The sequence below is a fragment of the Mesoplodon mirus genome (genome assembly GCF_964341445.2).
Source record: "Mesoplodon mirus genome assembly, chromosome: X".
NCBI classification, from domain to species: domain Eukaryota; kingdom Metazoa; phylum Chordata; class Mammalia; order Artiodactyla; family Ziphiidae; genus Mesoplodon; species Mesoplodon mirus.
In genome coordinates this window covers 34,444,821-34,467,327 of record NC_138981.1, presented here as the reverse complement: position 1 = coordinate 34,467,327, position 22,507 = coordinate 34,444,821, and the positions used below count along the sequence as shown (strand labels likewise).

The window sequence follows — 22,507 nt, the reverse complement described above, 5'->3', positions numbered from 1 at the left end:
AATAATTAATGTGCCAAAGATATATTTTGGGGTACCAAATTTTTCTCACCTACAGACTCTTGCCTCTTGTTTTCAGAAATATGCATAGTTTTTGTCATCTGTGTGTCTCAGATGACTTGTGAGGCTCAATGAATTATTAATAACTGTCTAGATGAATGCTCATTTATAGTAGCATGGTCTTGAAATAATTCTCTGTACTACATATTCATATGCATATACATTATGAGTTATACATCTGCATTTATGACTCAAGGCTCACACAAAATTTTAAAACATCTATGTATGTCAAATAAAATGCCACTGATCACGGTTAATGAAATCTTATCCTAAACTGCTAACCTTTGCAATGTTCCAATAGTTATTACCTTTGAGACATAATTGATTTAGTCAGTCGTGTTACATACGTCTCTTTTTGTGACGGACATGATGCTCTGTACATTTTGTGATTAGAACAGAACAAACAGAAAAGGTAGAAAAAGCTCTGTCTGAGATAAAGCTTGGCAGTTACAATACTTTCTTAACACTGACCTGTGACTTTTTAAAATGTGATTCCAGTTTCTTTTCTTCAAGTTTATTACATTGGAATAGTAAAGAATGGTTTTAGGGAATTTGTGAAATGACATCTATTTTTATCTAAGATCTATGAAGAAAAAAGAAAATATTTAATTTATGATACTTTTTATTGAGATATAATTTACATATAACATTGTGTAAGTTTGAGGTGTATGTGTTTATATATTGCAATATGATTACCACAGTTGTGTTATCGAACACCTTTATCATGTCACGTAATTATCGTTTCTTTTTTAGTTGAGAACAATTAAGATCTAGTCTCTTGGCAACTTTGAAGTTTATAATACAGTATTGTTGACTATAGTCACTATGTTGTGCATTTGATCCCCAGGACTTATGTATCTACTAGTTGCAAGTTTGTGCCCTTAACCAACATCTCCTCAATTTCCTCCCCTACCCCCCAGACCCTGGCAACTACCATTCTACTCTGTTTTTATAAGTTCAGTTTCTTAGATTATTATTTTATAATAAACCAGTAATCCAGTAAGTAAAATGTTTCTCTGAGTTCTGTGAGCTGTTCTAGCAAATTAATTGACCCCAAGGAGGGGGTCGTGGGAACCTCTGATTTAGAGCCAGTTGGTCAGAAATGCAGGTGACAACCTGGACTTCTGATTGGCAGTCTGAGTTGGAGAGGGTTCTTGAGTCCTCCAGTTTTTAGATTGTCTGCCAGAAGTACAGGTAACAAACTTGGGCTTGTGCTGGTGTCTGAAGTGGAGGGTGGTCTTGTGGGACTGAGCCCTTTACCTATGGAATTTCATTCTATTTCTGGGTAGGTAGCGTCAGAATTGAGTTGAATTCTTGGACACCTTGCTAGAGTACAATAATTGCTTGTTGGTGTGGGAAAGCATCCACATACACATATTGGAATTGAGTCTGGGAAGCTTATTTAGCTGAATACACGACAGAAATGTCTACACGTGTGCACCAAATGTCGGACAGGAATGTTTTTGGCAGTTTTGTACATAAAGACCAAAACCTGGGAACAACACAAATGTCCAACCACAAGTGAAAGGAAAAATACATACGATACATTCATACAATGTAATAATGTGATATATATAATGTGATTCATATAACAGGATATAACTCACAATGAAAAGAATAAACTACTGATAGATGCAAAAGCATGGATGAATCTCACTGACAAAATATTATGTGAAAGAAAGCCAAATAGAAAAGAGGACAAACTATGTGATTCCATTTATGTGAGATTCAAAAGAGCCATAATTCTTCCATAATGACAGCATTTGAAATCATAGTGACCTAGTGCAAATGATACTTAAATGTAGATTTAGTATCATTTCTTTTCATTGTGAAATGTCACTCAGTCATATAACTCATTATTTTCTTTCTTTTTTAAAAAATATTTATTTATTTATTTATATTTGGCTGCGTTGGGTCTTCATTAGTGCACGAGGGCTTTTCTCTAGTTGCAGCGAGTGGGGGCTACTCTTCGTTGTGGTGCACAGGCTTCTCATTGCGGTGGCTTCTCTTGTTGCAGAGCACAGGCTCTAGGTGCGTGGGCTTCAGTAGTTGTGGCACGTGGGCTCAGTAGTTGTGGCCCACGGGCTCTAGAGCACAGGCTCAGTAGTTGTGGTGCACAGGCTTAGTTGCTCCGAGGCATGTGGGATCTTCCTGGACCAGGGCTCAAACCTGTGTCCCCTGCATTGGTAGGCGGATTCTTAACCACTGCGGCACCAGGGAAGCCCCATTATTTTCTTTCTTAAACACTGAAGTAACAACTTGAAAACAATTTACAGCCTGTATACATCTATGTAGCCAGCACAATTTATACAACTCCTTGTAAGCTATTGTTTAAGTAACTGCAAAGGTGTATCTATTCTTGGAGGACTGTGGTATAAGTCTAAAAGAAGAGCTTTGCTTCAAAAAATATTTATCTTTTTTGAGATTTACAAAAATAAATGTCTAATAAATACCTTATTTCATAATTTTTAAATATATGCCTTATTTTCAGACACATTATTGTTTCAAAGAATGATAAATAACATGCAGACCTGGAAGAAAGATACAGCCCCTATTTCTAAACCATACATAGATGCGACTATTTTCTACCCAAGCTGGACTATTCTACAAAGGCACACAAGGCAGGAAGGTGCTCTAGACACAGGAAATTCAAGCCACAAAGACATCTGCTGAGGTGTTGAGTTTTGGTTTTGCTAAAGTTTTGCAAAATCCTCTGTCGTCGTTGTCCCAGATACAAAATTACACAGGGAATTAATTCTCAGGGATGAAGCTGAAGTCACAGGTTTTGTTTGTCTTTGGAGATCTCAGGATTCTTTTTCAGTACTGCCTTTCTGATCTTGGAAATGGAGCAAAACTTCATACTCTGGAGATGATTTTTTACACCAGAGGACAAGCTTAAATATCATTTTTCTTTTGGGGAGTGACTGTTTCTTAAATGGTAACCTTGACATATTATTAAATGTGTCACCTCTCCCAATTAAAATATCCTTTTACAAGCCAGGTGTCGCTCTCAGCATTGCAATGGCTGAACTAAAGTGGAATATGAAGGAAGATTTTTCACATCAGTGGAAGTGGTAGAGGCAGAAAATGAATTGGATTCCTTTTAGATGAATCTTTTATGGATCAGCAGATTTATTCAGAGTTACTTAAAAAGCAGTTAACATTCCATTAGCAACAAACTGTGATCTGTGTCAGCAATAAGACACTCTTCGGTCATTTATTTTAGCACAAGAAGTCACTTCAGGAAAAAATGCAATTATTGAATCTCTAAAAGGCAAATAAATACTGAGGCAAAACTAGGTCATTTTTCTTATAGAATTATGAACACTATGCTTGATTCTTTGCTTCATTTAATCAAAGCATTTGTTTTATTTTTGTAATTTTATGATCGGGAAGGAAAGATAAATGATTTTTTTTTAAAAAAAAGAACAGTAATGTTAACATATTTTCACAAAGTTCATAGCAATGATTTCAGGAACAAGTGGTTGGAGCTATTGCTTGAAGGGATGGGAGATGCTATTTGGAGTTTCCCAAGCCTGTGTTGTAGGACGGGGTACTACCAGACATGAAGAGACGCCTGGCCTCAAGTGCTGGGGAAACTTGGAGAGGTTAGCGTTCAGAGGCTTATTAATGCAGAGTGCCCTTCACCTTGACTGTGTTGGGCCTAACCTCAAGCCCCTACACTTTAGAATCTCTTTTGGCATTAGCAAGATGGAAGCAGATAGTAGAAAAATCCCAAAGGGGTCTATGAGTCATGCTGAAAGTTGGCTTCTCATAGAGTAGAGAGGTAAAGAGCCCTGAACCCCTTTTGACTTTTGAAATAAGTGGATGGCAAGGATGCTGGAATAAACTGAAAGCATTCATGTTATTTTTTTCTCTGAGTTAAATTAAATGAATATGAAGCTAGATCTCCTCTTCTGGGAAAATGGAGTAAATGTATTTGTCCATTTTCCTCCCAATAAGTACAACTAAAACACACACACACACACACACATACACACACACATATATATGTAAGTATATATATGTATATATGTATGTATGTATAAATATGTATATTACTCTAAAAGATGGAGAGAAGGCAGATGGACTAAGGACAACCTTGGAACTCTAGGAACAACATGGCTATGAGTTCCCAAGGAAAGTCTGCTCTCTTTAGAGAAAGGACTCAGAAAAGGTCAGCCTAGCAGAGAGAAAACTTAAACAATAGCTTCTCTACTCCAACCAAATACTACAGAAAAAACTATTGCCTCACACTCACCCTCACCAATAAAGGCCAAATGGGGGCCTAGACTTTCAGACTAACATTTGCTAGGCTGTAAGGAAGTGCCATAATTCCCCACTGGAGTGGTGTCAAAGAAGGTTGAGTAGGGGCCAGGGCTTTCATAGTCAGCCCTGCTAGGTGGTAATAAGGCTCTGCCTTCAACACTGTCAGGGGAGACCGCTGCGTGGAAAGCCTGAACATCTACCCACACCCTGCAGCAACAAGATGCTCCTGCCCCTCCCAACTGGGGTGGTGGAGAGACAAGACTTTCACCACCTCTCTCTCGCTCATGATGAGGACACCAGCAACACAATGGAGGGGGGCAGAAAAAAGGGTTAGTGAACTGAAAGATAGAACAATTCTAATTCTAATCTGAATAACAGAGAAGAATCTAAAAAATGAAGAGAGCCTCGGGGATCTGTGAGATTATAACAAAAATCTAATATTCATGTCATCAGAATCCCAGAAAGAGAGGGAAAAAAGGATAAGGCTGAAAACGTACTTGGAGAAATAATGGAGAACTTCCAAAATTTGGCAAAAGACACATACCTACAGTTTTTAAAAGCTGATAAAATTCCAAATAGGATAAATCCAAAGAAATAACAACACGCAATAGAGTCACACTTCTGAAAAATGAAAACAGAGTAAAAATCTTGAAAGCAGTTCAGAGAAATGACACCTTACCTACAGGGGAAAAACAATTAGAATAACAATGAATTCCTTATTAGAAACCATGGAGGTGACACATTTTTTTTTTCCAGTGCAGAAAGTAAAGAACTGTCCACCTAGAATCCTACAGACAGTGGAAATATTGTTCAGAAAGGAAGCCCAGATATTCTTAGACAAAGGAAAATTAGTGGAATTTGTCACCTAGAGACTGACTCTAAACGTGAGAGAATTTCTCTAAACAGAAAGAAAATTATAAAAGTAGGAATATTGGAACATAAGAAAGGAAGAAAGAATGCAGTGAGCAAACACGTGGGTAAATACCAGAGACTTTCCTTCTTCTCTTGAGTTTTCTAAATTATGATTGATGTTGGAAGAAAAAATTATAACATTCTCTGATGTGGTTCTAAATACCTGTAGAGGAAATATTTTTTAAATTATATAATAAGGGAGGATAAAGGGAGGTAAGAATGCTGCACTTCACTCAAACTGATAGAATGACATCAGTAGACTGAGAAGTTATGAATATATAATACAATAAGTAAGCTATCATGAAAATTTTATGCAAAGAGTTACTCTTAAAAAACACTTTAGATGAATCAGAATGGGACTTAAAAAATCTACAAGTAAACCACAGCAAGACAGGATCATAAACAGAGAAACAAAAAATGGAGTGAACATAGACAAATTAAAAAAATAAAATGCTTAAAAATAGGGAGAAGATTGGCATTTTTCTATTAGGTAAGAAACGTGTTGTATCATTACAGACCCTGTAGGCATCAGAAGGTTAATAAGGGAATAATACAAAAATGTCTACACACATACTTTTATCTACACAATTGGCAAGGATGTGCAGAAAGTGGAACCTTTGTGAATTGCTGCTGCAATTGTAAAATGGTGCATGGAAAATAGTATGGTGGTTCCTCAAAAAATTAATAATAGGATCACTATATGTTACAGCAATTCCACTTACAGGTATATACCCATTAACTGAAAGCAAGGAATCATACACATATGTGCACACCCATTTTCTTTTTTCTTTTTAATTGAAGTATAGTTGATTTACTGGTGAACAGCACAATTATTCAGTACATATATAACATGTTCTTTTCATATTCTTTTCCATTATGGTTGATTACAGGATATTGAATATAGTTCCCTGTGCTATACAGTAGGACCCTGTTGTTAACCTATTTTATATACAGTAGTTTGTATCTGCTAATCCCAAACTCCTAATTTATCCCTCCTCTGCCCCCTTTCCCCTTTGGTAACCATAGTTTGTTTTCTATGTCTGTGAGTCTGTTTGTGTTTCATAAATGTTCATCTGTGCCATATTTCAGATTCCACATATAAGTGACATCATATGGTATTTGTCTTTCTCTTTCTGACTTACTTCACTCAGTGTGACAACCTCTAGGTCCATCCATGTTGCTGCAAATGGCATTATTTCAGTCTTTTTTATGTCTGGGTAATATTCCAGTGTATATATGTACCACATCTTCTTTATCCATTCCTCTGTTGATGGATATTTAGGTTGCTTCCATGTCTTAGCTATTGTGAATAGTGCTGCTATGAACACTGGGTGCATGTATCTTTTCAAATTATAGTTTTCTCTGGATATATGCCTAGGAGGGGGACTGCTAGATCATATGGGACTCTATTTTTAGTTTTTTAAGGAACCTCCATACTGTTTTCCATAGTGGCTATACCAATTTACATTCCCACCAACAGTGCAAGAGGGTTCCCTTTTCTCTACACCCTCCTTAGCATTTGTTATTTGTAGATTTTTTAATGATGGTCATTCTGACCATGTACACCCTTTTTCATAGCAGCATTATTCACAATAGTCAAAAGGTGGAAGCAACCCAAGCATCCATAGATGGATGAAGGGATAAACGAGATGTGGTATATATATATAGACACAGTGGAATATTATTCAGCTCTAAAAAGAAGGAAATTCTGTCATATGCTACAACAGGGATGAACCTTGAGGACAATAGGCTAAGTGAAATAAGCTAGTCATAAAAGGACAAATACTGTATGATTCCACTTATCTGAGGTGTCTGGAGTAGTCAAATTCATAGAGGCAGAAAGTATAATGATGGTTGCCAGGGGCTGTAGCGAGGGGAGAATAGGGAGTTATTGTTTAATGGGTACGTAGTTTCAGTTTGGAAAGGTGAAAAGTGTTCTGGGATAGATAGTGTTAATAGCTGAACAATGTGAATCTACTTAATACCACTGAACTGTAAACTTAATGGTTAAAATGGTAAATTTTGTGTATTTTACCACATATAACACAAAAATGTTAAAATGAACAAAAGTACTTGACCCAGATATATAAATAAGGTGCCACATAGTATTTATTTATCTCCATATCTGTTATATACCTCATCTCCCTCACTGCAACTCTGTCTGACCTTGGTATAATGTGGAGGCCATCAACCTTCTACACCCCTTATTCCATATATCAGTGTTCTTGTGCTTTCTCTTTAAATAGGTCCAGAAGGAAATCCATCTGGCAAACACATTCAGAGTGAAGAATTAGTGCCTGAAGCTTAAGTGTAAAGGAGAAATGTCAGGATTCAGGTGTAACCCAGGGATAATCAATATAGACAGACTTCCCCAGCGGTACGGTCAAGCAACTCGAATGGTATTAGTAAGCAAGACACAGCATAGAAGCTCCAGTTTGTTTCTCTCTGTATGTTTACCTTATTTCTCTATCTGGAGTTCAGCCTTATTGATATTTTGTCTGCTGCATGCCTTGGCTCCCAAATTTTCCTAACTGAATAATTGAGACCGAAAGAGCTTCTCCCGTCCCAATGCCAAATTCCTAGAGAGAGAATCTGATGGCTTTTCCCAGGTGAGTTCCATGCTCTTTTTCCAACTGATTTGTGCGGTCATGTGGGAGGATGAATAAAGATACTGAGGACTCAGATCTAGAATCCAGTGACATTTATCTTTTGAAAGAAATGAAGCTATTAGTAAGAGAGAACCATAGGCATGAATGAAGCAGATAACTTTGGATGAACCCTTTCTTGGTGCCTCACAAATACCACTGCCTGGACAGCCTATGCATGTAGTGGGGATGCCCTCACCTCTGTGATACAGATGTCAACAGTTCCTACATAAGTATTAGAGGATGGAAGTGATTCATCAGTTCCTGTTTGTACCTCTCCCATACTCATTCAACACTCACTGGCCAGTACATAAACAACCCTGATCCATTGCAAATTTCTGCTGAAGGGCTTTCTTTCAGATACTTGTGAATTAATGCCCTTAGAAAGTAAATGTTCCTATGGAGCAGCCCTTAGCAATGACAAATGAGTACTGGAGGATGAATATGGACCCCACTTGGCTCTGAGAAAGAAGGGGGATTACTCTGAGGAATGTTCTGTCTTGGACTTCAGAGATCCTGAGGAGAAGTGATATCCATTTGGACACAGAACAAACCCGTTAATAACTCACCCTCTTTTGGGCTTCCTCCCCTTCCACATATCATCTCACTATCTTCTTCCCCTAATGGTGCTTTCTGTGATCAACGCCCAAATAAACTACCTCCTATCACATACCATATAAAGATTTCCCTCTTTGGGATGCAATGTAAGATAGGGGCATAGGACATAAATTGCCAAATGCCTATCTTCAGGGCTGGCACGATGGAGGGAAACAGGAGAGGCCAGTAGTTGGCAAAGGTAAGAGAGAAGCAGGAGCCGTGAGAAAGCTTCAGGTCTAACATGGACCTGGCTGAGTCAGGGTGCAGAGTGTGAATACAGCTTGAACACTGGAGGAAGATCTAATCTATGCAGAGAAGGAAAAAAGAAGCATTGGAGAAGAGGGGACAACGTCCTCAGCCACATCATGGAGCAAGATCAGTAACAGACAAGCTAAGTAAGACTCATCCCCTTGAAATCTTAGTAGATGGGAACACAAAGGGAGCAGGGCCCTGCTGGCTGCCTGGAGACATGGGATTCATGTGGTCAGTAACCTGAGATGTATTAGGGAAACTTCTCAGCTGAGATCCAGAGGAGTGAATTAACAGTCCACTAATATATTCTTAGTTTTCACTTGAGTAATTAATTGTTAACCAGTCAATATGAAGATACTGCCTTACAAATGAAACCATTGGCTAATGTTTCACTTCAGTAAAGTGCTTCTTGTAAGAGGAAAGAATCCTTTCCTTGTAGATATAATTTTAAAAAGATAAGGCCTTCATTTGAAAACTGTATAAGACACCATATTTTAAGGCTTAAAAACAGAGAGAACTTCAGAGTTTTACTCAGGAACATGTTAATTAATAAGCAAACATATAAAGACCCAACAATCTGATATGTATTCACCGAGACTACACTAACTCTGACAGAAAAAAAGCATAGAAATTACTTATCTAATCCTAGGTTCTTTTCAGTGATAGCTGATGAGAAAGAACCAGTTCCAATATCCTTCACTAGTTGACTGAATTGCAAAGTTTTACATAACTCTTTCAAAGCTACGTATTTCCTGAAACAGAGGAAAGAAAAAAAACTTTAGTAACTGATTATAATCTATATAATTAAACCTCTAGAAACTCCATAGCTATTCCTACTTGAAAGTGATTGGATTTCCTTTATTAATTATATTTTCAACATTCTAATAAAATTTGTAGTTAAAAATTAACCCAGAGACACTAGGAAAAAGGCACTCTGTTGCTTCTTTGATGTATACCCTTTGGCTCTAAAAACTTAGCAATATAAAGAATCAAAGAGACTGAGACAAAAAATAAGCATTTTCGTACACAAAAGACAATATAGAAAGCTGGAGTGGTTAATGGAGCTGATGGTCTATATTCCAAAGCAGGCAGTGGGAGATGCAAATTTACCTTTTTGGGATAAGAAGGACTAGAGATCTTCCATGTGAAATGGAGAAAAGGAGTTGGCTTCACTGCTTAAATCCAGGGGCTATGATTTCTAAAAGTAGGGTGAAAAAAATACTGGTAACTGCTGCCCAGAGCTGCAGGCAATGTAAGCTCCAGCTGCCTGAGGCTCACTAATCCGTCCTGTGTATCTTTCATATCCCTACCAGGGAGGAGGCCCAAGCCTTCGTTATGAGAGCTATTTGTCAATTGAGGGCACCAGGACATTCCTGGAAGTAGCCTCATAACGCCTTGTCAGAGAGGAAAGAGCCCAGAAAGTGAAAGAAAAAGAAAACAATGCAAAGCAAAAAAATACATATTCCCCTTAGATAAGCCTGTGATCCACCATTCTAAAATGCATGAAGAAACCTAATGCTAAGAAAGACAATCAATAAGATAAACATCAGAACAGGAATTATCTCCTCATGATATTAACTTTATGCAATATTTTGACAAATGCTTTATAGTAAACACTGCTATGATACTCAGAGATAAAATCTTATTTAGGAATGAACAAGAAAATATCAAACAAGAAGCTACATATATTTAAAAGGTGAATATAAAAAAACTAATCAGAATACAAGAAATAAAAAAATATCATCAAAATAAACAATAAAATCAATAGACAGGATAAACTCTAAACAGAACACCACTGAAAAGACTATTACTGACTTGGAAGATAGCACTGAACACTTCATCTACCACACAGCTAAGAGATAAAAAAGGTAAAACATATGTACAAGCTGTTAATATTCCCACAAGATTGATTGAGATCCTTTACACTTAAGCTTCAGGCCCTAAGCTCTTGGGATCTCTTTCCAGAATACAGAGAATGCAGGCAAGGAAGAGAAGGAATATTTGATAAGATATTAGCTGAGAATTTTCTGACATGGAAGAGAGATATAAGTATTCAAAATGATAGCACACTTTGAGTACCAAGCAGAATAATAACAATAATAATAATAATAAAATAACATAATAGACACATTGCTAGATATGTAATAGAGAAATTTTCAGGAAATCAAGAATGAAAGAAAAAAACCTTAAAAGCTAAAAAGCAAAGTCAGTTTACCTTTTAGGTAAACTTGACATATAACAGATTTCTCAACAACAAGAAAAGTCATAGAAGATGGGGTAATAACTGCAAAGTGCTGAGGGGAAAAATAGTTATGAACCCAGAAATCTATGCCTAGAGAAAGTGTAAATTGAGAGTAAGTGCAAAGATGTGGCGTGTGTGTGTGTGTGTGTATTTGTGTGTGTGTGTGTGTGTGTGTGTATATATATATATATATGAAATGGAATATTACTCAGCCATAAAAAAGAATGAGGGCCTCCCTGGTGGCGCAGTGGTTGAGAGTCCGCCTGCCGATGCAGGGGATACGGGTTCGTGCCCCGGTCTGGGAGGATCCCATATGCCGTGGAGTGGCTGGGCCCGTGAGCCATGGCCGCTGGGCTTGCGCATCCGGAGCCTGTGCTCCGCAACGGGAGAGGCCACAACAGTGAGAGGCCCGCATACCGCAAAAAGAAAAAAAAAAAAAAAAAAGAATGAAATAATGCCATTTGTAGCAACATGGATGCAACTATAGATTATCATACTAAGTGAAGTAAGTCAGAAAGAGAAAGACAAATATCATATGATATCTCTTGTATGTGGAATCTAAAAAAATGGTACAAAGGAGCTTACTTACAAAACAGGAATAGAGTCACAAATGTACAAAACAAACTTATGGTTACCAGGGGGAAAGCGGGGAGGGAGGGATAAATTGGGAGATTGGGATTGACATATACACGCTACTATATATAAAATAGATAACTAATAAGTACCTAATATATAGCACAGGGAACTTTACTCAATACTCTGTAATGACCTATATGGGAAAAGAATCTAAAAAAAGAGTGGAAATATGTATACGTATAACTAATCCACTTTGCTGTACAGCAGAAATTAACACAACATTGTAAATCAACTATACTCTAATTTAAAAAAAAGTCTTTCTCTGTGTTATACAATAGGTTCTCATTAGTTATCTATTTTATACATAGAATCAATAGTGTATATATGTCAATCCCAATCTCCCAAAAATAAATAAAATAAAATAAAATTGATTAACTGACAAAAAAATTCAAATAATTTTGCAATAAGTGATGCTGTGTGTGTTTGTATACATATAATATATATAATCCAAATATAAATATATTCCTAAGAAGTTGTTCATGTCCTTTATCTCAATACTTTATATAGTATAAGAACATATTTATTTTATAAAGATTAAATATTACAGTTCTTATATCTATAGTTAACTTTCTTCCAATTGTGAAAAGGACTCATGTTTTTGAAAACATTTTAAAGATATAGCTCTATATCTTCTATACTCAATCTCCCTTTGAAAATATAAATAAAAAAAGCAGAAGTGAAAATAATATAAGAATAAACCAATACCTCCATGTAGCTAATGTGTCAAAGAATCACTGTGCTGATTCTTACAAAAGAATGCCAAACTGACAATTATACTCAACTATTTATTTAAATGAATTTTAAAAAACAAGTATTTTTTAAACAGATGTAAATTCCATATTTAAATAATATCTCTCTAGTTTGAAAAGGAATCAGCCAAAGCCAATGAACTCATGGAATAAATTCCCAAAGCTATGTTTTAAAGGCCACATTCTTATGAATGGAAACATTAGCTGATGTGGCCTGTACCCAGGTACATCCCTCAGACATTTCCATTTCATTGCTGCCCAATTTCCAATTGCCAGTATCTGCACCTCTTTGACTTGAAGTTTTTCAGAAACTCCAGAAGGCTTCTGTGCTGCCAGGGAATTAACAATTCCTGGGAACATTCCTCAATCAATGCCTGAACAGTAGTAGTTGGTGTATAAACCCTCCAATTCCTTGGCCCCCTCAGCTGTAAATATTCTGAGGTGTGAGTTCCACATGATTTCCCAGAGAACTCCCATGGCTTTAAATTCCAGGAGCCTACTCTGGTAATTGCCTTGATAAAAGCACCCTTTATTGGTTTCTATTCCTTCTGTGTCTCATATCCTGGCTTCTCTACATCTGTTTCCTGTGATCACATGGTAAATATGCTACATGGACTTGAATCCTTATTTCAGGATCTGCTTATGAGAAAATACAAACCAAGAGACAGATATATATATATATACAAATATAAAATCCCACAGTTTCATGGCAATGGCCAATTCTTTTAAAACCAATACAATTACATACATATTACTTATGCCTATGCCTAGCTATGTCTCTAGTTATACCAGGTCCCTCTACATATAAATATTTCTTTTGTACAAGCCTTATATGTTTTATCTTGGGTAATTCTGATAGCCCTCAGAAGTTTATATAAATTATTTAAGATTCATCATGTCCACCATGGAAGTTGAGTGGACTGTCGACTCTCTTTGAGTCACACTGCTTTTTGTAATACTCTGACCAAGTTAACTTAAGTCTCACAAAGCTACATGCCTTGTATAACAGTGGGGAAGGGACACTTTTTAATCTTTCCAAATATGGTTTAATTGAAAGGGAACTTATGAAGCTTGCTACCATGGTTGTTGAAGTTTGTATAGGGTAATATTTAACTAAACTGTTCTTAAGAATCCTACTTTTTATTTCCAAGTAAAGACCATAGGTTTCATATATGCTACAAGTATTAATTGACTTAATGCTTAAAACCAACAGTTTACGGGCTTCCCTGGTGGCGCAGTGGTTGAGAGTCCACCTGCCGATGCAGGGGACACGGGTTCGTGCCCTGGTCCGGGAAGATCCCACATGCCATGGAACGGCTGGGCCCGTGAGCCATGGCTGCTGAGCCTGCGCATCCGGAGCCTGTGCTCCACAATGGGAGAGGCCACAACAGTGAGAGGCCCACGTACCGCAAAAAAAAAAAAAAAAAAAAAAAAAAAAAACCCAACAGTTTACAAAAGATGATAATAATGTAAACAATGATTTTTATTTAGATAATGAATTAACTTAAAATTCTTCACATTTATCATGTGAGACATCATGGTGTTATCATTAATAGCAGGGTTTTGGAGTCAGAAGATAGACAATGTTTGAACCATGATTTCAAAATCATTGATTTGATATATATATAATAATCTTTATGAACCCCAAGGGTATGATACTTAGCATAAAAAGCCAATCTCAAAATGTTACATATAATTCCACTTATAGAATATTTTAGAAATTATGAAACCAAAGGGATGGAGAAAAGATTACTAGTTGCCAGGGGTAGAGAGGGAGTTACAGTATTAGACATGACTAGAAAGGGTTAGCAAGACATAGTTCCTTTGCTGTGATGGAAGAGTTCTCCATCTCACTTGTGACTGTAGTTATACACATCTATACATGGGTTCAAACTGTCTAGAACCAGACATACACACACACACACACACAAACACACACAAATGCATGTGAAAAATGTAAAAAATGGAATAAGGTCTCTAGCCTAGTTAAAACTATTTTGTTAGGTTAATATCTTTGTATTGATATCTTACTACAGCTGTATAAGATGTGACCATCGGGAGAACTGGGAGAAGGATTCATAGGACTCTGTGTACTATTTTTATGTCTTTACATATTTATTTAAATTAAAAAATATGAGATTTATGAGTCAATTGAAAATTTGAACACTAAATGGATATTTGGTAGGTACTGATGGGTAAGGAATTATTGTTAAATTTTAGATGTGATAATGGTATTATGGTTAAGATTTTTGTCTTTTAGAGATTAGCAGAAAATATTTGCAGATAATAGGATGTCTGGCATTTTCTTCAAAATAATATGGGAAGTCAGGAAGGGGGTGGGAATATATTTGACGCAGGAGTGGCCTTGAGTTGATAAGTGTTCATATGGGATGATGAGCACGTGTGGATTAATTATTCTCTCCATTTCTACACGTATTTGGAATTTTCCATAATAAAAATAGGATCAACAAAATAGTGACTTCTTAAATCCAAATAGTGATTTCTCAATTTTCCCCGTATATACTTTATAAAACTATACTACTTCTGACTAAATGAAAATGTTATATTCTAAGTTGATCCCATATACTAACTTATTCTTTCACAGAAACCCTTCAATTCTGCTGCCACTGATTTAACTGTCAATTCTGCATAGGGAAATCAGAAACAGAATTTTGTTGGTAAAACCTCCTAAGTAGTTAATTTCAGAAATGTCCACCATATACTATAAACTGAATATAATTTTATTCACAAATCTATTTTAAAAATATCATTTTAAGAAGGAAATACATCAACATGATCATTTAAAATCAAATATTAACACAGGAGTGGGTTATGTGCAGCAAGTCTCCAGAGGCTTTATATATTTATTACCTGGGTTGTAAGGACTCTAGGATGAAAAATAAAAATAATTTTTTCAAGCAATGTTCAACATTTTTCTCTATTCATTAAAACAGTAACAACACATTTTTCTGCCAATGGTGCTGCTTAATTAGTGTCTGATTCAGAAGTCTAGTAGACACTTTGGCATCAGTAGTTGTGTCTCAAAACAAGACTACAAGTCCCTTGTGCCTGTGCTACTGAAAACAGAGAGTGGCAATAGGCATCTTTTCAGAAATAACTTGAAAGTTACCTTAACCAAAAAGTTCCTAGTGGCATATATGTGGGAAATTTTATGGAGAAGTGTTGCTTACTGGCTAAATTTTCAGAATTGTATTTACCTTAACTTTTAATAAAATGATCACTTTAACATTATTTTACATTAATGGCCCATTTCACATCATTTTTTTTTCAATTCAAGATAAATTTTATCTTCTATTTAATTTTCTTCATTTTACACTTTAACATTTTGACAACATCTTATCCCTTAATCAAAGGTTTCAAAATCTCTATCGCAAATCACCTAAAGTCTTTGAATTGGTTATTACAGAAAACAATATGTGACTATACAAATCACTTTACAGTCATTATCTCTTCCACAATTCCTTAATATGGAAGAGAAATAATTTCCTATTTTCACTGGTGATAACAATATTTTTGGTTATACGTCACATTTAAAATTTCTTTATTGACCAAAAGAAAATTAAAACAAGACAGAGCAGTTGAAATATGTTGACTTTTACAAGATAATGTTGCTATTCTTTATCTGTGATCATTGGGTGAAACCTTTTCTCCCAAAGTCATTTAATGACTTTTGTGACATCAAACATTCTTGACTACTGCCTTTGTAGAACTCACCTGTATTGCTAATGTTGCTTTGTATTTCCTGCTGTACATTTTGGGTTTAAAACCCACAACGGTTAGAGTTCCTTCAGTGTCAAAAGGAAGAAGTTCTCCAACCTTAGGTTTTACGAAAAACTCAGGATCACTGCCAGGTAGGAAGTATGCTGTGAATGGCTCGGGATTTCTGGAACAAAAATATAATATCAACCTTTAAAATTGTATCATTACCCTGTTCCCTTTATGAGAACTTGATGGGTAGGGCTTGGTTTATATCCTGTTGCATAGGACTACAGTTAAACATTAATGCTGTTATGCAGCTGTGAGTCTGATACTTGTTACTTTATGGAATGCTTACAGAATAATAGTGAGGAGGCATTTTTAAAATTATCGAAAAGTGTCATTCTTTGTAGGGTGAAAAAAATGGAATCTTAAAGATATTTTTAATCACATTTTATTTTTATAGTGTACAAAGAATACAATGCTGTCCCTATAATAACTGAATAACTGAATAACAAATGAAAATTCAATTATTTTAAAATAAATTAATATCTAAAATGCCTGACCACAGCAGCTATCATATAGCCTTTGTTTTTACTACTATTCCAATGTGATATTTGCTCACTCTCCTTCAGTTTTCCACTTGCTAAGTAAGACATAAGTACTTTACAGGTTCATTAAAGATTCTTGGGCCTGAAGACGAGCTGCTATGATCTAGAGTGAACTGAGTGACATTTAAGATTCAAGTGACCATCTTGAAGTCAAGGTAGATTACATTTGAGATGAAGACTGTGAAAGAATTTGAGGAACTTCTTGGTAGAAGAAAGCAGGAGAGAGGCACAGTACATGGGAGGTTGTGAGGAATTTAAAATCCAAACTGACAGGGGAGATACAGGCAGAAGGTAAAGAACAGTTTCCTAGAAAAGATCCAACAGTGAAACATAGAAGAGCAGATGGGAGATTCAGGTTGGGACTCACTGATCCTTTCAGTAAATGTGTATTGAGTCTCATAGCAGGTGGTCTGAGAAAGTGGACTAAGGATACAGATGGCTTAGACCGGAATCTTAGCTCTATCTGGGAGCATGACTTCAAGCAACTTGCTTAGTCTTTCTGAACCTCAGTTTTCATTCTGTTAAATTAATAATACCACATAAAGTTTATTATCTTTCCTGGCACATGGAAAGTACCTGACAAGGACTAATTAATATTAATATAGTCATTATGATTGTTAATGTTTTAAAACATTTTATTACCAGTGCTAGGCAATGATGCATGATCCAATAAATAAGAGATGTATAAAACAGAATATCCAGAGGGGTGATGTCAGGGAGATAGCCAATTTCCATTGTGAGAAATTCTGAAACCAGTTAAGAGGCTTCTGCCCTCCAGGTGAGTGCAAAATCAGCTGCTCTGAAGCTATTAGGAAAATATGTGGATCCTGTCACCACAAGCTCTCCCTCCTGAGCACAGTACCACAGGATTAGGAGGAAATTCTCAGGTCTCACTTCTCCCAGGTGAAGAAAAGAGAAGAGTGGACCAGACATCCAACATCTGGATATTGGAGGTGTGGGGCTGCTGGGGGACTGGCTTCTATCTTGCCTATCTTGAAGTATTGATGAGACCTGACACACTCTAGAAGCATGGTAGTTTCTGAGAACAAAAAAGAGCTGGGCAGGGTACTGGTTCTACAGAGGTCTCATGGTATGGCAGACAGAAACTGATATAGCTCAGAAGGCTCTCCATAAGTGCAGAAAAAGAAGAGTGGAACATGCATCCAAATTTCTGGCTTTTCAGTGGGCTGCTTACGGTTCTGGTTTCTGTCTTGCTTGTCTTATGGAACTGAGAGAACATGACAAACTCTAGATGCCTAGAGGCTGCTGAAAAAAAGATCTGGGCAGTGTGCTATTTCAGAGTACTCACACTACAGAAGACAGACACCAGAGGGAGCAAGAGATTACAAACTCATGAGAAAATAGAAGCTGGCAAGCTCCTCTAATTAGTAATCTTCATACACAAGATCAGAAAGACATATTTACAGAAAAGACCTGAGAGGCCCCCAGAGTCTCTAGTTGCACTGCTTGGTGAAGATCTTTCCCTGTATAAAGCCAGTCTGTAAAGAATGGGAGAGGTAGCTATTTTTTCAAATGTGTAGATACCAACACGAAGTTAAAAAGAATATGAAGAAACAGAAAAAAATTACCCTGTTAAAGAAACAAAATAAGTCTCCAGAAACACACCATAAAGAAATGGAGTTATAGGAATTACTTGACAAATTATTCAAAATAACTGTCATGAAGATGTTGAACAATATCAGGAAAACAATGTATGAACAAAATGAGAATTTCAACAAAGAGACAGAAAATATAAAAAAAGACCAAACAAATTTTGGAGCTGAGGAATGTAGCTGAAAAATTCACTGAAATAAAAAATTCACTAGAGGTTCAACAGATTTGATCAAGCAAAAGTAATCAGAGAATTTGAAGAAAAGTCATGTGAAATTATCCAGTCAGAGGAGCAAAAAGAAAAAATAAATAAAATAGAGTGAAGAAAATCTAAGGGACTTACACAACAATATCAAGAGGACCAATATACACATTATGAGTCTCAGAAGGAAAAGAGAAAAATAGAGGCAGAAAGCTTATTTAAAGAAATAATGGCCAAAAACTTCCCAAATCTGAGGAAGGAAATGGACATCAGATTCATCAAGTCCAAAAGGCTCTAAATAGGATGAAAGCAAATAACTCTACAATGAGACACATAATCAAAATGTCAACGAAGCCAGAAAGAGAATTTGGAAATAGCAAGAGAAAAATAACTTATCACATACAAGGGAGTCCTTGTAAGACTCTCAGCAGATTTCTCAGCAGAAACCTTGTAAGCCTGAAATGAGAGGGATGATATATTTAAAGTGATAAAAAACAAACTGCTAAACAAAAATACTATAACCAGCAAAACCATCCTTCAAAAATGAAGTGGATACTTTCCCTGACAAAGAAAAGCTGAGGGAGCTAATCACCATTAGAACTGCCTTACAAGGCATTCTAAAGGGAGTCCTTCAAGTTGAAATGAAAAGATGCCAAACAGCCACACAAAAGCATTCGAAAGTATAAAGCTCACTGGTAAAGGTAAATATACAGAAAAATACACAAAACTCAATAGTGTAACATTGGTACATAAATCACTTTTAATTGTGGCATAAAAGTTAAAAAACAAAAGTATAAAAATACTATAATTATAAAATATATTAATGGATACACAATATAAAATATGTAATTTGTACATCACTAACAAAGTGTACAGATTTTGTATGCAACTGAAGTCAAGTTATCAGCTTAAAATGGATTGTTAAACTTATGAGATGTTTTATGTAAGCCCTATGGTAACCACAAAGAAAACACCTATAGAAGATACCCAAAAGAAAATGAGAAAGGAATCAAAGCATGTTACTAGAAAAAAAAATCAATACAACATAAAGGAAGACAGCAAGAAAAGATGGACAAAAGAGCCATAAGACATACAGAAAACAACAAAATGACAATACTAAGTCCTTCCCTATCAATAATTACTTTAAGTGTAAATCAAACTCCCCACTCAAAAGAGACAGTAGCTGATAGGATAAAAAACAAGATCCAAGTATATGCTGTCTATAAGAGACTAACTTTGGGTTTAAAAATACACATAAGCTGAAAGTTTTAAAGGGAAGAAAGACGGCAAATGGTAAACAAAAGAGCATGGATGGCCTTACTTATATTAGGCAAAGTAGACTTAATAAAAAACTGACCTTATATCAGATCAACTTGCCAGAATGATATAACAATTATACATATTATAGCTATACATATGCCCAACAACAGAGTATCTAAATATATGTACCAAAGATTAACAGAAATGAAAGGAGAAATAGAAAGCAATAGAATAATAATAGGAGATTTCAAAATCCCATTTCCAATAATGAATAGAAAACCAAGAAAGAATATCAATAAGAAAAAGGAAGACAGGAAAAACACTATAGACAAATGGTTCTAACAAATATACGCAGAGCATTCCACTCAACAGCAACAGCATTTACATTCCTCTCAGGGGCACATGGAACATTCGCAAGGACAGACTGCATGTCAGGTCACAAATCAAGTCTAAACAAATTTGAGAAGACTGAAATCCTACCAGTTGTCTTCTCCCACCACAGTGGAATGAAACTAGATATCAATAGCAGAAGGAAAATTGGAAATACACAAATACGTGGAAATTAAAAAATCAAATTTTAATTTAAAAAAAAACAATGAAATCTTGAACTACCAATGAACCAAAGAAGAAGTCAAAAAGATGTTAGAAAATATCTTGAGACAAATGAAAATAAAAACACAACATTGCTTGTGGAATGCAGCAAAAGTAGTACTAAGAGGGAAGTTTATAGTGATAAATGCCTACATTTAAAAAAAAAAAGAAGAAGAAGAAAGAACTCAAATAAACAACCAAACTCTATACCTCAAGAAACTAGATAAAGAAGAAAAACTCAACCCAAAGTTAGCAGAAAGAAGGAAATAATAAAGAGTAGAGCAGAAATAAATCAAAGAGACACTAGAAAAAAATCAACTAAGAGTGAAACTAAGAGTTTGTTTTTTGAAAAGAACAAAATTAACAAAATTACGTAGACTAATTAAGAAAAAAAGAGAAGACAAATATATAAAATCATAAATGAAAAAGGACACATTACAATTGATGCCCCAGAAATAAAAATGATCATAAGAGACTGCTGTGAACAATTATATATCAAAAAATTGTATAACCTAGAAGAAATGAATAAATTCCCCCCAAAATGTAATCTACCAAGACAGAATCATGAATACACAGAAAATCTGAACAGATCTATAAATACTAAGCACATTGAATCAGTAATCAAAATCCTCCCAACAAAGAAAAGCCCAGGAACAGATGGTGAATTCTACCAAATATTTAAAGAAGAATTAACATTAATCCATCTTAAACTCTTCCAAAATATTGAAAAGGAGGGAATACTTCCAAATACTTCCAAGTATAATTTATCCTGATGCCAAAGCCAGAAAAAGACACTACAAAAAAAGAAAACTACAGCCAATATCCTTGATGAATATAGATGCAAAAAATCCTCAACAAATGCTATCAAATTGAATTCAATGGCACATTAATAGGAACATACACCATGTCCAAAAAGAATTTAACCATAGAATGCAAGGAAGGTTCCACATAAGAAAATCAATTAATATGATAAACCACTTTAACAGAATGAAGGATAAAAAACACATGATCATCTCAAGACATGCAGAAAAAAATTTGACAAAATTCAACACCCTTTTATGATTAAAAAAAAACCCTCAACAATCTAGGAATAGAAGAAAATTAGTTCAACATAATAGAGGCCACATATGCAAAGTCCACAGCTAATATCATCCTCAATGTTGAAAAACCAAAAGCTTTTCCTCTGAGATCATTATCTCTGTTAGCAGATGACATGATTTTATTTGTAGAATGATTCCAGGAAAAACTGTTATAACTAATAAATGAATTCAGTAAAGTTGCAGGATACAAAATCAACATACAAAAATCAGTTGCATTACTATATACTAACAATGAACTATTTGAAAAAAGAAATGAAAAAAAATCCCTATTCAAAATAGCATGAAAAAGAATACAGTTGACCCTTGAACAACACAAGTTTGAACTGCATAGGTCCACTTATACATGGATTTTTAAAAATACATATACTATAGTACTACATGATCTGTGATTGGTTCAATCTGTCGGTGTGGAGTCACATATAGGGAAGCCTGACTGTTGACTGCTAGAAGGTCAGCACCCCTAACTCCCATATTGTTCAAGGGTCAACTGTACTTAGACATCGATTTAACCAAGAATGTTAAGATCTGTACATTGAAAACTAACAGACAATGATGAAAGAAATTAGAGAAGACACAAATAAATGGAAAGATATCTCCATATTTATGGACAGGAATAATCAATATTGTTAAAACATCCATACTATCCAAAGCAATCTACAGATTCAATGCAATCCCCACCAAAACCTCAATGGCATTTTTTGAAGAAATAATTTTAAAAATTGTAAAATGCATATGCAATCTTAAAGGATTCTGAATGGCCACAACAATCTTGAGAAATAAAAACAAAGCTAGAGGCCTCATACTTAGTAACTTCAAAATTTATTACAAATCTGCAGTAATCAATATGAAATGATACAGGAATAAAGACAGACATACAGTCCAATGGAACAGAATAGAGAGCCTGGGGATAAATGCACACATACAGAGTCAACTAATCTTCGACAAAGTTGCTGAAAATACACAATGGGGAAAGGATAGTCTCTTTAATAAATGGTGCTAGGAAAGTGGAATAACCATACACAAAAAAGTAAAATTGGACCCCTATCTTATACCACT

The 22,507-nt window shown here is 35.5% G+C and overlaps 1 protein-coding gene across 1 annotated transcript in view; it reads right to left on the bottom strand.

The window, feature by feature from the left end:
• Nucleotides 1–574: 574 nt before the first annotated feature.
• CFAP47 (cilia and flagella associated protein 47) overlaps nucleotides 575–22,507 on the bottom strand; it is a gene marked incomplete at both ends in the record, with an annotated part of 304,526 nt that continues 282,593 nt past the window's right edge. The window contains 2 exon segments of the mRNA XM_082609208.1: nucleotides 575–640; nucleotides 16,095–16,263. Coding sequence (XP_082465334.1) covers nucleotides 575–640; nucleotides 16,095–16,263 — 235 coding nt within the window.